Raw genomic sequence first — 14,954 nt, 5'->3', positions numbered from 1 at the left:
AGCCAGAATGAAATTATTCTCAACAAAGGGAGACTTTAAGCGCTGGGAGTCAAAAAGTAAAAAAGTATTAAACGCACGTCAGGCCTTGATTCATGTTTTGAAACCAAAATTGTATTTCAGCAAAAACAGTCAGTTAAACGTTTGCTCATTAATTGTCAAATATTTACATCAAACCCACAGGAGCAAATACACACAAATGGCTCAGCAACAATGTCTGGTCTCTCTTGGAGAAGAAAAATGTCTTTGTCACCGGGGCAAGGAATCTGTTATTCTGTGTAGCTTCCAGAAGAGAGGTCATACGTTTTCTCTTATTGATTTTACTTCCTATTTGGTAGCAAAATAATGTGAGAAGAGGCAATGAACATTCCTGGCATAGAGCCCAGATGTTGAAAAATACGTGTCGGGACGTTTCTGAATTCCATCTTTTTCCCAGAGATTTCATGTCAGATGAGCATACGTTGCCCTACATTAGGGACACAGCCTAATGTAGGGTTAGTTTGGTGCAGTTTAGGGTGGTCTTCTGACGACCCCGTACTTAACCCAACCAGTTGGATTCCAGATGTGTGTGCAGAATTACCTGGCAGTTCCGTTCCACAGCTGGGGTGGCTCCAGCCAGCGGTTCCTGAGAATCTGCCACCAAGGCACAAGCAGGCCACATGTGGAAGCCATGTCCCTACTTGCCCTAGTCTTTACAAAGAGATAGGGAAAGGGGACATTTTATTCTGGTGAAGGTTGAAAGAGGGCAGAAGGGGTTTTGAAGAACTGCAGCGTGGTTAACTTGATCTGAAATGATTTTCAATGTCCCTGTATCTTCAGGCAACGTCAGGAACACGGAGAAGCTGAGCTATGACAAGCAACGCCAGTATGAGATCCTGGTGACCGCCTACGACTGCGGACAGAAGCCTGCAGCGCAGGACACCCTGGTGCAGGTGGACGTGAAGCCAGTTTGCAAGCCTGGCTGGCAAGGTGGGCCTGCTCTTGTCCGTCCTGTTGGGTGAAGGCAGCTTGGCCATGTGTACAGGAGGTGCTGGACTTGCCCTCCAATCAACACAATGCATCACTAGAGGAATTTGTAGAGCACAGGCACTCTGCTGTGAGAAATAGAGTAGCCTGTTTGTTCTTACAACTCCTGGGCAATATAGTCCCCCCATTTTACAGCTGAGAATGCCCAAGGCAACTCATCTAATTCACGTGCCCACTTTGTCCAGTGTGCCCTTTCTCAAGTCTCATGACATCTTCCTATCAATAGGAATTATCCCACAGTGCTCAGGAGAAAGGGCCAATTCACTTTACCTAAGGATTTGGAGTTCAGCTGGTGCATTTCAAGTTTTAATAATTGCTCAGCACCTGGGGAAGGTTGCGTGTTCCTTGGGCTTGCACAGAGGGCGTACAAGCAGAGGCTGGAGATCCAGAATCCAGCCTCTGTGTTAGGGGGTTTCTCAAGTGTTGGCTCTGGTAATGGAGAAGCAGTGGCCTTCGATGGAGGTGGATATTTGTGCTAGTTTAGATCTTTTAGGATGCAAAGACAGAAGGTTCAGGTTACCCTTTGAGGATGGAGGTGTAGCAATGAACGAAGGGGAAATAAGGGTGGGAAGCCCAGCTGCAGAGATGGAGCTCGCAGAGGATTGGATGGTTTATGGAATAACAAGAGCTCTTGTGGTGGCACCAATAGCTCTGGTGGCCGAGCAGGGATGCTGGAGTTATCTCTGTGCCACCGTTTTGGTTGTTGATGCTGTTGCAGGGTTCTGCTTACACATAACTTAGGGCGCTGCATGGTTTCATCCACTTTGTGCCTTCTGTCTGCCGCCTTCCCTTCACAGGTCTTTAAAGCTTCAGGGCCCCTGTTACGTTCTACCTCTTTCTCTATCTCTATCTCTCTGTATCTTTCATTCGTAACTCCCCAAGAGAGGGTGCAATTAGCTGTGTTGGTCATTCATGTCCCTGTGGGACAGGCTGATGCCAGACCACATATAGGTCACTGGTCAGACTTTGAATGGCTGCCTTTTAGTCAGGCATTTATTCCTAATCCAATTCAGCGGGCCAGACTGGCAGGACCTCATGGTGCAAAGCAAGGACACCTGAGGTCCCACCTGGGTCATTGCCCTCAGATCGTCCCCTGCATAAATTTATCTTCCTTAATCTTGCAACTAGAAAGATGGGAGGGGGTAATTAAATCCACCTCTGGAGAGAACCGGAATCATTTGCCTTTGAACAAAGTAGACAAGGTGAAACGCTGAGTAGGGGAGACACAGCTAAGACATGTGAGAGGTAAAGAACAAGGGAGAGTCTTCTCTGTGTCTGTCTATTTCAAGCAAGAGACAGAGAAAAAGGAACAAGCCAGAGTGGGAATCTGTGTGTCCCTGACCTCAGGGGGGCCTGAACTCTGGTTGAGTGTAATTCACTAGACCCTAAGGACCCTGAGGGCAGGATTCTGTCTCTCTTGTTCACAGTGGAATTTCTCAGGTTTAGCACATGTCTGGCCCCAATGTTAGGTGCTCAAGAAACAGTCATTGAATGAATGAACGAATGAACAAATGAATGAAAAACTATCTGAGTGAAGAAGAACTCACCTTGTTTTATTTTGACGTGTAACAACTGGCCCCAGTGAAAGTCTCACTTTTGAAAAGAAAGCCTGGAAAGAATATAAAAGCTTTCTAAGCTCGGAACAAGCTCACAATGGGATTTAAAGTGAGGAAAGCAAAACACAAAGCCATATCTGGAGAATGATCCCAATCTTTTTTGTCGTTGATAAATGAGACACCTACAGATTTGGAATCACATTGAAATGTATTTAAATGTAATTTCCTAATGGGGTTTGTACTTGTTTCAGTGTTAAATGTATGCGAAGTAAAACGTATTAATAATGTTTCATTCTGCGTGTGAAGAATGCGTGCGGCTCCTACCTCGGGGCAGGAGGCTATTTTCAGCTCCAGAGAGGGAGGTCCAGGAGGCAAGGATGCTATCCATCTACCGGTGTGTCTGCAGCCCCAGCACAGGGCCAGGCACAAGGCAGGTGATTGGCAAGTGGTGAATGCCTGAATGAATGGTGAAAAATGCACCTTTGTGTGAAACAAAGACAAGAGGGAAGCAGCACCTGCCTGCACCTGCTCACCTGCTGCCAGGCAAAGCGATGTAAGCAGGTGTAACATCTGGACCAACTACTTGATGGTGGCTCCCTGCCTAAGTCTGCCAGCCTTGGGTGGGAGAAGCCGACACTGGATTCTGCATCACCCCCCCCCCAACCTCCCTCTAGCTCACCCACTGTAGACAGCCATTAGGTCTGTCTCCCCAGCCATTGTCCCAGCAGGCTTTCAGATCACAGACAGGTCCTCCAAGTTCTCAGATATGTGTGGTGACGGTCAAAGTGCTTTCCTGGCATTCCTATCCCAGCCCCCAGACCTAGAGAGGAATCTTCCGTCCTACCACCGTACTGGTCCACGTCACTCCTCCACTTGGGGCAACCGCCACTTCTGACCAGCCCATCTTGGGGCTGTTCTCTCTTCCACTCCTGGCCAGGGCTGCAGGCTCAGAGCTCAAAGTGCTCCTTTCTCCAGGGAAGAGCATGACCACCGGTCCCAGATATGTGTCTCGTGTCCAGCCCCTTCTCCCAGCTTTGTGGAGCAAACTGGAGTGAGCCATGTTTTACTGGGTTGCTTTTCGTTTGTTTGTTTGCTTCATTTTGTTTTGTTTTGCTAACCACCGGTGAAGCAGGCTGTTCCTCACTGGGAGAGGCCATCCGGTTCCTAGGGGAAAGGGCTGGTTCTTCCTGAAGCAGGTGTTGGGTGAAGGCTGCACTGTATAAAATAGGAGAGGAACCAAGAGACGGGAGGCCATTCAGGGCACAGTGAACAATGTCAGGAAGCCGGTCTGGCTTGCGGAGGGGGTGTGGACTGGGGAGAAAATGGGGAGCGAATTTGGAGAAGTCGGTGGAGGGGAGGGTTTGTAGTCAAGATTTTGGATGCCAGATTGAGGAGCCGCGATGCTCCCCAAGCCCCTAGGACCCAGCTGTGAGTGCGGGCTCTGCGGACGTATGCCAGGCATAATTGCCCAGAGCAGAGGCTCCTTCCTGAGCTGGCTTCTCTCAAGCAAGGACAGTCACCAAGCAATCGCAGTTTGGCAGTTCAAATTCTTGTATCTGTTCTAAGTCACTCCCCTCCAGGCAGGAGGGGACTGCAGCATCGTGAAAGCAATCCATCATGCTCAGAACCTTCTGTCTCCCCTGGACCACTCACTTCCAGTCAGTGCCATCACAAGCCCTTTCTGCACTCAGCTTGTCCCAGGGAGCTAGCTATGCTGGAGGAACGAGGGACCTGCTCATGGCTAGAGCCCTCCCTTCCTCCCAGACTCCAGTGATGCCCCAGGGCACTGGCCCTCTTTTCCATCACAATAACCCCTTCCAGGAACGTAGGGCTGCAGCTTTCCCAAGGTGATGCTGGCCTTACCCAGCTGTACACGAAGGACGTCCCACCCCCTGGCTCTGCTGCCACTTGCCTTTCAGACCTTGGCTAAGGCATCATGTGCTCGGGCTATGGTATTCCATTCTCTTTCTTTTTTCTGGGGGTGAATATTGTCTTCCCAGAAATGATATGGGCTCCCTGAAGGCAGAACCACATTCCTCACGGTCCCTGGGACTCCCTGAACTTTCTGTCCATCACCTAAGCATCCCCTAAAAGCTTGCTTACCACCATCACTCACCAATGGCAGAGCAGGGCTTATCAGAGGCTCAGCTGGCAGCAAAGGGAGGAAGGCTTTGCATCCAGAAGATGACCCCAGGGTACCAGGCGTATGCGCCTTGCTCTTACCTGAGTTTTGTCTTCTCTACTGTATTCTGAGTGTGTAATTCTGAGTAGGTGGTAAGGGTCAGCTTTCTCTGCAGGGGTAGGTGGAGATTTGCCTAAGGAAATGTCACTCCCATTCTCAGCTGCCCAGAGAAGAAGAGCATCCTCAAAGCATCAGCTAGACCTGTGTGGGTGAAAGGGAGAACTAAACCTCTGTGTTTTGTCCTGAGCTCTGAGAACACGCAGTATCCCTATAGCAGCTCTTATTCATAGAGATGGATGATTCTAGCAGGAACCAGAAAAAAAGGTGTGCCTGCAGCACACATGCCAAATATGAACTTGTGTTTTTCATGCCAGGCATCTGGACTTGCAGTCTTCTTAGTGCCTGCTTCCCTCCTGCCAAGCGGTTATAGGTACCCACGCCTGAGGACTTCGGGAAGAATCTGCATCCATCCATGGGTCAGAGCACCACAGAGGATGCAGTGCCCTCAGAGGCTCTCAGGGGGATGTGGGCAGTAACAGCAATGGCCACAGTCAGAGATGGCACTGCTGACCCCTGCTTATAGGGGCCACAGACTGTGTCCTAGAGGAACATCTGCAATTCAGTTGCTGGTTTGAGGGTTTTGTTTGTTTAGTTTTTACATTATGTTATGTAATGTCATACTGAGAAACACACTCCTTCTTTTTCCCTTCCTTTATTGTTCTCTATAATCCCTTGGCCCGTCTCTTTCTATGTTTTAAGCTGAAAGCATTGTCTGCACAACACTTACTTAGGACATTTTCCCTTTTATTGTTGCAAGTCAGGTTTTGTATTTATTATTACCTGCTCCTGTCACCCAAGACCCAAAGTTCAAGTCTGTCACTGTCCCCTTTATGCAAAACAGCTCCCCTGTGAAGAGAACCACTATAGACTCTCTCCCTGGCCCTTCACCACTTCTTTCCCAGGCATGTTGCTGACCAGACATCCTGCCATTCTGGATCTGAAATTCCCACATCAAATCAGCTTTCCAGACTCCAGCCCCCACAAAATCCCATCTTCATTTTCCTGCTTCATCCCTGAGCACCATCCCAGGGCAGCCAATTACACCTCGCCCAGCATCAGTTCACCCAACGCTGCAGGTTCCTAGAGCTTCTCCCTCGGGCCCAATTCCTGCTCCTTTTACCTTCACAGTAAGGTGTCTTATTTAATATAGAAAGAAAAGGAGATGCAGCCACATAATGAACCATTTCTTCTCTGTTCTTTTGGGCTTGAATAATTCTCCAGGTGCGTCAAACTGTCTCGGTGTTTCTACCATTCCACAAACCAGGCCTTCGTTAGGAAGGAGGAGGATGTCTTTGAGAGGAATGCTTCTCAAGTCTGAATGTGCACATGAGCACCTGGGAGGCTGGGTAAAATCCAGATTCTGACTTAGTAAGTCTGGAGTCGATCTGCATGTTCCTGGTCCATGGCCTTCATTTGGAGTGAGAAGGTCATGCAGAAAATATTTCTAAACGCCTAGAATATGTCTAAGATTTTTGTGTTGAAAAGACAGCAGCCTGAAAGCTGCTGGTTGAGATTAATTTTCCCTTAGTTATTCGCATTGTGAGATAACTGAAACTGACACACACGACGCAGTAGGAGATATTCTGATGTGAATTCATTTACCCTTTACTGAAGGCCCACTGTGTGCTGAAGGCTGAGAATACAGAGGAAAAAAGGCCTACCAGGACTCATAGTATAGAAGGCAATATGGGGGACACAGCCTCTGCTGGAGGGAGCATTGGGGACACAAGGGAGAGACATTTAACCTTGCAGGGGCCCTGGGGCAGAGGCACCTGGGATCAATCTCGAAGGATAATAGTTTTAGCACAGCGAAGAGGAATGTTCCAGGTTAGGGAGCAGATGTCAGGAAGCTGGGAGGGAGCATGATGTGGCCAGGGCATGGGGGACAGCACTGGACAGGCCAGTGGGGACCAGATCAAGAGGGAGACCTCCTGTGTTACCCCAAGGGCAGTGGGGAGCCCAGAGGCTTTCATGCCCTGGCGTGATGAGGGGGGATCTTGGAGAAGAAGGACTTTCTGGCCAACCACATAGATGGTGGCTGGGAGGCAGAAATTGGGGCAGGGAGACCAGCTGAAAAGGATGATTTTTCCTGAGTGCACTAAGCAGAGCACCTCTGGAAAAGTATCTAAAGTCATGTATTTATTCCAAAACCAATTCAAAGTACTGAGCAGCAAAGGAGGTTAGATGTTCAGGCAAATCCCAGGAGACCCGATAGGCTAGGGGGCAAGACTGGCAGTCAGGCATGTCTTGGGCAGAGTAGACCGCTGCTAAGCCTTGTCAAGTATATATTCTGTCCCCTCTGCAGCTGTCCACTTGCCTGCCACCCTGCCAAGGAAGAAAATGCCCAGGCCCCAGGGGTCAGTCAGCTTCACCCTGCCCCTTGCAAAAGTCAGATCAATTATTGATCAAGTACAACAAAGAGCTGGCTTAGGTTTTACTACTTTAGAGGCACTGATTTTGAATCACAGAGTGATAAGCCCATGTAGGTACCCAGATTTGCTTAAACAGAAACAGGCAGGGCTCAGAAGGTGGAGATGTGCCCATTGGAAGACTTCTGGTGTTGTCACCCTTGTTGCAGGCTGAAAGACAGAGGAAAGGATGGCTCCTTGCCCTCAGTTCCCTCCTTCACTGTCCTGCCAGGGAGTCCAAGATCCTACCATTAGGGTACCAACATTTTGTTCTAAAGGATTGTTAAAAAACAAAATTCGGTGTAGTAAATGTGAAGATCTAATTGGCTTTATTCAACAATTCATGAATTGGGCAGCGTCCAGTGTTCAGAGGGGTTGTACAAAATGGAGGGTTTTTATTGAAGGAGGGAGGGATAAGAAAGTCATTGGCAAAAGAAAAGAAAAAATTGTTTCTGGCCAGGTCACCTTCTTTTGGGGGAAAGGGCAAGGGTCTATTATTCATATTACCTCTTCTTCCTTTGTGGGATGTAAAGGGTCTCCATTGACCAGAAAATTCCAGACTGTCCAATTAAGATTACATCCCTAGACTATCTTATACACTAGAAACTAATATAATATTGTAAATCAACTCTACTTCAGAAGGAAGGAAGGAAGGAAGGAAGAAAGAAAGAAAGAAAGGAAGGAAGGAAGGAAGGGGGGAGGGAGGGAGGGAAAGGAAAGGGAAGGAAGGAAGGAAAAGAAACAGAAAGAAAGAAAGGATTACATGTCTGGAGAAGGTCAAAACTGTAGTCAGGTCAGGTATTAAATCTATGTTTTGTATCATGGGCTTTAGCACAGGTAGTGCCTTTTGGGCCTGTGGTTTTCTTTAACAGTTCCCCCTTTTGGTCAAACTCTCAGCCTACCTGAGAGATATGATCAAAAGTTAAGACAATAACACCACTCTCACCTACTGCTCTGTAGTTCTCACAGCTTTGTTGATCCTTGGTGTGGTACCTATAGGTCACAATGTCTTTGCTTAATCGCTGTGACATTCACAGGTCACAGTTCCAGGGTCATTATGCTTAAGTTGATCATTCTCTTCATTTTTTTTCTGATGTTCCAGTCTTAGGGAGATCATTTGCTTGGTGGTTAGCAACTGCAAACATGCATTTAAAGGGTTTTGAGAGAATACAACACACCAGGGTTATTATTATGATTATAATAAGCACGATAATTCTCAGTGTTTGGAGTGCACTTCAGAGCCATGGTCCCCAAGACCCAAACCAATCAAAGAAAGACCCCACTGAAGCAGTCACCCTCTTAAGCCAAGTGGCTTGTTCAGTAATCCTACGTAACTGAGTTTCAGCTTCCCTAAAGTGTCAAGTCAGGTATAGCAGGTGGTGTTGGGTACAGCACAGACACCTTGTTCAGCTAAAAGATAATCAAAGGCTATTCTATTATCAAGAAAAACCTTGACCAGAGAGTATAAGAATCTTTGCTGGACAGCTAGTGCTTTTGCAACAGAATTTGTAATGTCTTCAAGTGTTAAGGAGAGATTTCTGATCATATCTCACTTGTATTTACTCCTAACCAGGAGATGGATTTATTCCCTGCATTTGAAACTGTGCACCTCAGATTGGGACTTGAACCCACGTGGTTGGGACTCGAACCCAGCCAAAACCCAGATTGGGACTCGAACTCATGTGGCCAGGACTCGAACCCGGCCAAAACCCTGACTGGGACTTGAACCCACACAGCCGGGACTCAAACCTGGCCAAAACTCAGACTGGGACTCAAACCCATGTGGATGGGACTGGAACCCAGCCAAAACCCACAGTCTTCCAGCTGAGATCACACACCTGGTTTCAGGACTTAATGAAGCTCAGGTTCTTGATGTCTCATCGCGGAAAGAATTCAGTGAGAGACAAAGTGATAGGTAAGAAGTGGATTTATTTAGAGAGAAACACACTCCACAGAGTGTGGGCCATTGCAGAAAGTGAGATAGGCACCAGCGTATGGGGTTGTCCGATTTTACAGGAGTGGATAATTTCATAAGCTAATGAGTGGAAGGAGTATTCCAGCTATTTCAGGAAGGGGCGGGGATTTCCAGGAATCGGGCCACTGCCCACTTTTTGATTGGTTATTGTCTTGGAACTGTCATGGCGCCTGTGGGTGTGTCATTTAGCTTGCTGATGTGAGCGTATACTGAGGCTCAAGGTCTAGTGGAAGTCAACTTGTCCGCCATCTTGGACCCATTTGGTTCTAATCAGTTTATGTCATGTCCTCAGGCTATGCCATTCTTTCAAAGGCTGTGCCCTAGCTCCTTCCCTCCTGTTTCACATTTACCTGCTCAATCTAGGGGTCAGTCAGGTTTTTAGTGCATGCGGAAAGAGAATCTCCTTTGTCATTTTAGCAGATGAAAGAAAACCAAGTTTTAGTTTCACATAAGTATATTACTGATTCTTGGGCTGCACCCCACAGGCCTCTAAGGCCTGTGCTTGCCCAGCTTCAAGACCAAAGAAAGAGCCCGGAATCAGCAACAGAGACATCAGTGGTTTAACGGATGGGGGAGCTTACACGTCTGAAGCAAGGTCCTGCAGCGACACCCCACCACCGTGTGCAGCCGCGGATGGTGGGCAGGACATGGTGGCAGTCTTCACTCCCCAGAGGAAGGGAAGATTGCCAGTTATACGGGAAATTGACATGAGGTTGGCTCATTAGTTACCAGGGAAACCAGCAGAGGGGCACACCCCTCACCACCCCTTTGATACGCTGTCACTAGCTGGGGCCTGCAGTAAGTATGTAGTCATGTGTGTAGGGTATAGGTGAAGCAGGCACTGGTCTGGCAGGGGATGTACAGAGAGCAAGAGAACAGCCATCTTGAGTGGCCTAACCATATACTGATATTAAAGCTTTTTTTTTTTTTTCGGTACGTGGGCCTCTCACTGTTGTGGCCTCTCCCGTTGCGGAGCACAGACTCCGGACGCGCAGGCTCAGCGGCCATGGCTCACGGGCCCAGCCGCTCTGCGGCATGTGGGATCCTCCCAGACCAGGGCACGAACCAGCGTCCCCCGCATCAGCAGGCGGACTCTCAACCACTGCGCCACCAGGGAAGCCCTTAAAGCATATTTTAACACCCTTATAATATCGATTCAATTTTAACCAGTTCGATGGATTATACAAGGTAAAATTCCGTCTTTTTCTCGCTCTCTTCAACTTTCTGTATACAATTTAGTTTGTCCTTCATAACCAGAAGTTCTAGTTTAGGCAAAATTACTCTCATTTTCCTTAATAGGAATGCATTTCCGTACCTCATATCTTTTCTTAACCAAGAAACACATCCTACTTTCCTTGCATATAAAATCGTGTCCCTTATTATGACTAATAGCTTTAATTATGTATATTAATTAGAATTCTTACCTCTTAGAAAGCTTAATTTCTAGTGAAAACTCAGAAGTAAGCAATTTGGAACCACATGTCAGACGAGCATTTTTTTTAGATTGACAAATTTATGAATGCACTTCATAATTTCTAGAAACATGTGTTTCTTCACAGGACAGTCTTTCAGTGTGACACAAAACATGTTTACTAATGAAACTGTGCACCTCTGATTGGAACTTGAACCCAGGTGGGGACTTGAACCCAGCCTAAACTCGGATTGGGACTTGAACCCATGGCCTTTTAATTAGAATCACTCACCTGGTGACTGGACTTACTGAGGCTCAGGTTCTTTGTGTCTCAGCGCAGAAGGAATTCAGTGAGAGGCGAAGTGAGAGGCAAGAAGTAGATTTATTAACATAGGACACTTGTGAGGGAAGCAGGTGGGCAGGCGAGGGGGCTCTGCCCCACAGATGAAGCAGGCTACATTTTTATAATAAAGGAAAGTGGAGGAGGGAAAGAAGACTGCCTTCTTCCTCATTCTTCAAGTAGACCTCAGGCTTACATCACTACCTCCTCCTTTGTATCAGGCAGGAGAGTGTTGGACCCTATGAGGTCAAACTAGGACTGTTGTAGCACTTATTCAAATCAGCAGAAGGGTGGGAACAGATACTAAAATATGTTGGACCATCTCAGGTTTCCGTATGAGGGTCTCCTACTTCGGAATGTCACCTTTCCCTGAAATTCCTGTCCTTGGTCCTAAGGTTCATTATCTTGCTAAACTCAACCGGCAGAATGCAGGCCTCATTTTTTTCTTTCACTTAGTGACCTCAGGCATATCTCATGCTTTTATTTATGACTTTATAGTTAAGCAAGCCTGCTTCATTTCACGACATTCTGATAGCTTTCTTGAGCTATCATTAATTCACAGGGGTCTCCCAAATTTCCCTAGGTTTCCCTCTCTATAATCCCCTACTGGGACTTCTACAACTACCTGTGTAACTAGCCTACTGTATCCCTATCACTCACAGAACCAAATTTATCTTGAGTTGCTTTGCAATAGGAGGCCAAAAGTAGATAAACCTATGTTCAGTAATTAATGTTTCACAATTTTCTTATTTATAAAAGACCTAGATGTTTAATACGTTTCTACCCTTTAACTTTAGAAAACTCAAAAGTTTCAAGTTACCAAAAGAGATTTCAGAGGCTATTTTTAAGTACCTATACCATAAAATATAATTGTTGCTGAAAAGTTTATATATAAATTCTTATCCTATTTACATCTATCTAAAACATTTGCTCCCATCAGTCATGTTAAAGTTACCCACAAAAGCTTCATGAGACACGAGACAAAATCAGTCATCATTCTAAGTTATTTTATTTTTTGCTGACAAATTTTGCAACAGAGAAACATGAATCTGACTAATTAACCTGAGCAGAATAAAAGTTGTTTATCTGCATTATATTCAATGTCAATAACCTTAAAAGATATGTCTGTTTTAATTAAACCAACAAACTTAAACTAGCTTTTATTTACTAAAGATTATCCTAAATCACGTGAACTTGAAAAGTATCTGAGTTAGTTTCTGTTATATTTCTGAGAACTTTGAAATGAAACCAACTAGAGCTCTTTTACAAATTAATTTTGGCAATACCATCCGAAGGTAGAAAAACATATCTACATATACATATATAGACAAACAAACATACTGCTGCAAACAGAGAGCTTATAGTTACTAATATTAGTGGAAAAGATTTGTAAGATTTCTAGTTAGCCCAGTTCCAAAAACCTCCTCACTCTTTTTTTCTTTTTCTTCTGGTGAGCAACTTCCCTATTAAGATTGCATCTCAAAGAATGGCTCTTTGGTCCTAAAGAAGATAGGAGTAGGAAATTTATATCACAAAGGCACAGATTAAGCACAGTACAATTCTGTTTCCAATGTCCTGATTTTTGTAAGCATTTTGAGAGGGATAGGTGAGGTTTGAGGATTGGCAAAAAAAAAAAAAAAAAAAAAAAAGGCAGGTGAACTTTGTGGTTTTTGTTTGTTTGCTTGCTTTATTATTTTTAATTGAAGTACAGTTGATTTATAATGTTGTGTTAGTTTCTGGTATACAGCAAAGTGATTCAAATATATATTCTCTTTCATATCCTTTTCCATTATGGTTTATTACAGGATATTGAGGATAGTTCCCTGTAAGGCAGGTGAACTTTGAACTTCTAGAGAGCCACACCTTTGACCCTGCAGAGATTTTCAAGACAAAGACAGTTGTTTCCAATTCCCCAAAGAATTGGGGTGTAGCTTTTGTTTTAGGTACCTTTTATGTCTTCAGTTTTTTCATTAGGCTTTTGCAATAAGTCTTTCAATGTAGCTATTGTGGAATTTCAAAAACTATTGTAGACTTCTGCGTACCTATTAAAATAGGTATCCCATTCTGTTTGTATGATTTGGGAGCCCTTGCTTTTATGTATGTTTTTTAAATGATCTATCTCTTCCTCATAATGGCCATTGTAATTCCTCTAAGGGCTGACAGCAATTTGGTAGGTCCCTGGCTACAAATGGAGCTTAACCCATATTTCTATCCAGCTATGCCCAGCCATAAATGGAGAATAACTCACATTTCTATTTGGCCATGTTTTGGAACCCTCAACCTGGTGGCTACCAAGCCCAGCTCTCAGGACACAAAACAAGCTTCGCAAGATTTTGCCATTTTTGTAAATACCTACAGCTTCTGGAATCACAGTGCTCAGACATAAAATAAGAAGGTATGCCAGAGGCGCTACACTCAAGTTTGGGATATAAAGGATCTCGTTAGCAATTAGCCTTTATCTACACAAAAGAAGACGCACACGTGCACATTAACACATAGGCAGTAACCAAGAGATGTTTCTGTGTCCTGGCGAAAAGAAGTCCCTGTATGCGCCACCAACAATTCCCATGGAACCTTGGGGAAAGGACTGAACCAGCAAACCCCAAGGATTGAGGGACTGAGGACTGATTCCAAACAAAATGGAGAACTGCAGCTGCCACAACAGTTCCCAGCATGGAATCTGGGGAAGGGTTCCAAGCAAATGAGGAATTGCACACTAAACCTTCATCAGCTCCCAGTGTGGACTCTGGGAACAGAATCAATGGCTGGGCTTTTCCACTCAGAAACCTGGAAATTGCACTCTGAAAGGCTAAGGGCTTGGCTCCGGGCAGAATCATCTGTCAACTCAATTGGCTGCAGGCAGAATCATTTACCAGCCAAGCTGACCTGCCCTAGAAAGGAAGCCAATTATACTGGGAGCTTGAAAGCAAAGGGACTGGAGCTCAAACTGAGAGGAATTTGCCAATGGCCCTTGGAAATGGTGAGAAGGTCTGTGAACGGAAAAGTATTCATGGGGCACCGTACCTGTGTTTCCTGTTGTCCCCAAATGCCATTGGAAGTTTGCTTCAATCCCACTGCTGCCACCAAATCTGGTAAAAAACAGAACTCAGCCAAGTAAATGTGAAGATCTAATCGGCTTTATTCAATAATTCATGAATCAGGCAGCATCTCATCTAGTAAATAGGTGCTCCGAGGAGTTGTACAAAATGGAGGGTTTTTATAGAAGGAGAGTGGGGCAAGGAGGCTATTAGCAAAAAAAAAAAAAAAAAAGAAAAAGATAAAAGAAAGAGTTGCTTCAGACCAGGTCACCTTCTTTGGGGGAAACGGCAAGGGTCTCTCATGCAGATTGCCTCTTCTTCCTTTGGGGGATAGAGAGGGACCATGTGACAGATTACCTTGTTTGTGCTGAGAATAAAATTCCAGGCTGGCCGATTAAGATTACATTTCTTGGGAAGGTTGAAACTGCAATTAGGTCAGGTATTAAATGTAAGTTTGATATCATGGGCTTATCGCAAGCAATGCCATTTGTGGCCTGTGGTTTTCTTCTTTAACAGGCTAATCCCGACTTAAATTGCAAATGCCAAATGTCACTATTAAGCCAGGGTTCAGCAAAGTAGAGCCCACAAGCCAAATCTAGTCGACCTGTTTCTGTGAAACCGTGAGCTACAAAATGGTTTGTATATCTTAAATGCTTGAAAGAAATCAAAAGATGAATACTATTTTGTGGCACATGAAAATTACATGAAACTCAAATTTTAGTGCCGTAAATAAAGTTTTCTGGCATACACTACACTCATTCATTTACATATTATCTCATGGCAGCTTTTGCACTACAACAGCAGAGCTGAGTAGTTACATGGGGACCAGATGGCCCTCAAAGCCTGAATATTTACTATGGTCCGTTCCAGAAAATGTTTGTTGACACTTGCACCAAGCTATTATTGTCCATTGACCCCTTAGCAGGAAGTTGTTTATTGGAGTACCTAGGACAGCCTAGAA

At 45.3% G+C, this 14,954-nt stretch overlaps 1 protein-coding gene across 1 annotated transcript in view; it reads left to right on the top strand.

Moving 5' to 3' along the window:
- Window positions 1–14,954, top strand: part of CLSTN2 (calsyntenin 2) — a 628,388-nt gene that overhangs the window by 489,532 nt on the left and 123,902 nt on the right. The window contains exon 5 of the mRNA XM_081235450.1: window positions 817–966. Coding sequence (XP_081091576.1) covers window positions 817–966 — 150 coding nt within the window. The remainder of the gene's footprint in view (window positions 1–816; window positions 967–14,954) is intronic.

The sequence above is a fragment of the Mesoplodon bidens genome (assembly GCF_964165515.1).
Source record: "Mesoplodon bidens genome assembly, chromosome: 5".
NCBI classification, from domain to species: Eukaryota; Metazoa; Chordata; class Mammalia; order Artiodactyla; family Ziphiidae; genus Mesoplodon; species Mesoplodon bidens.
This window is presented reverse-complemented; position numbering and strand designations above follow the sequence as displayed.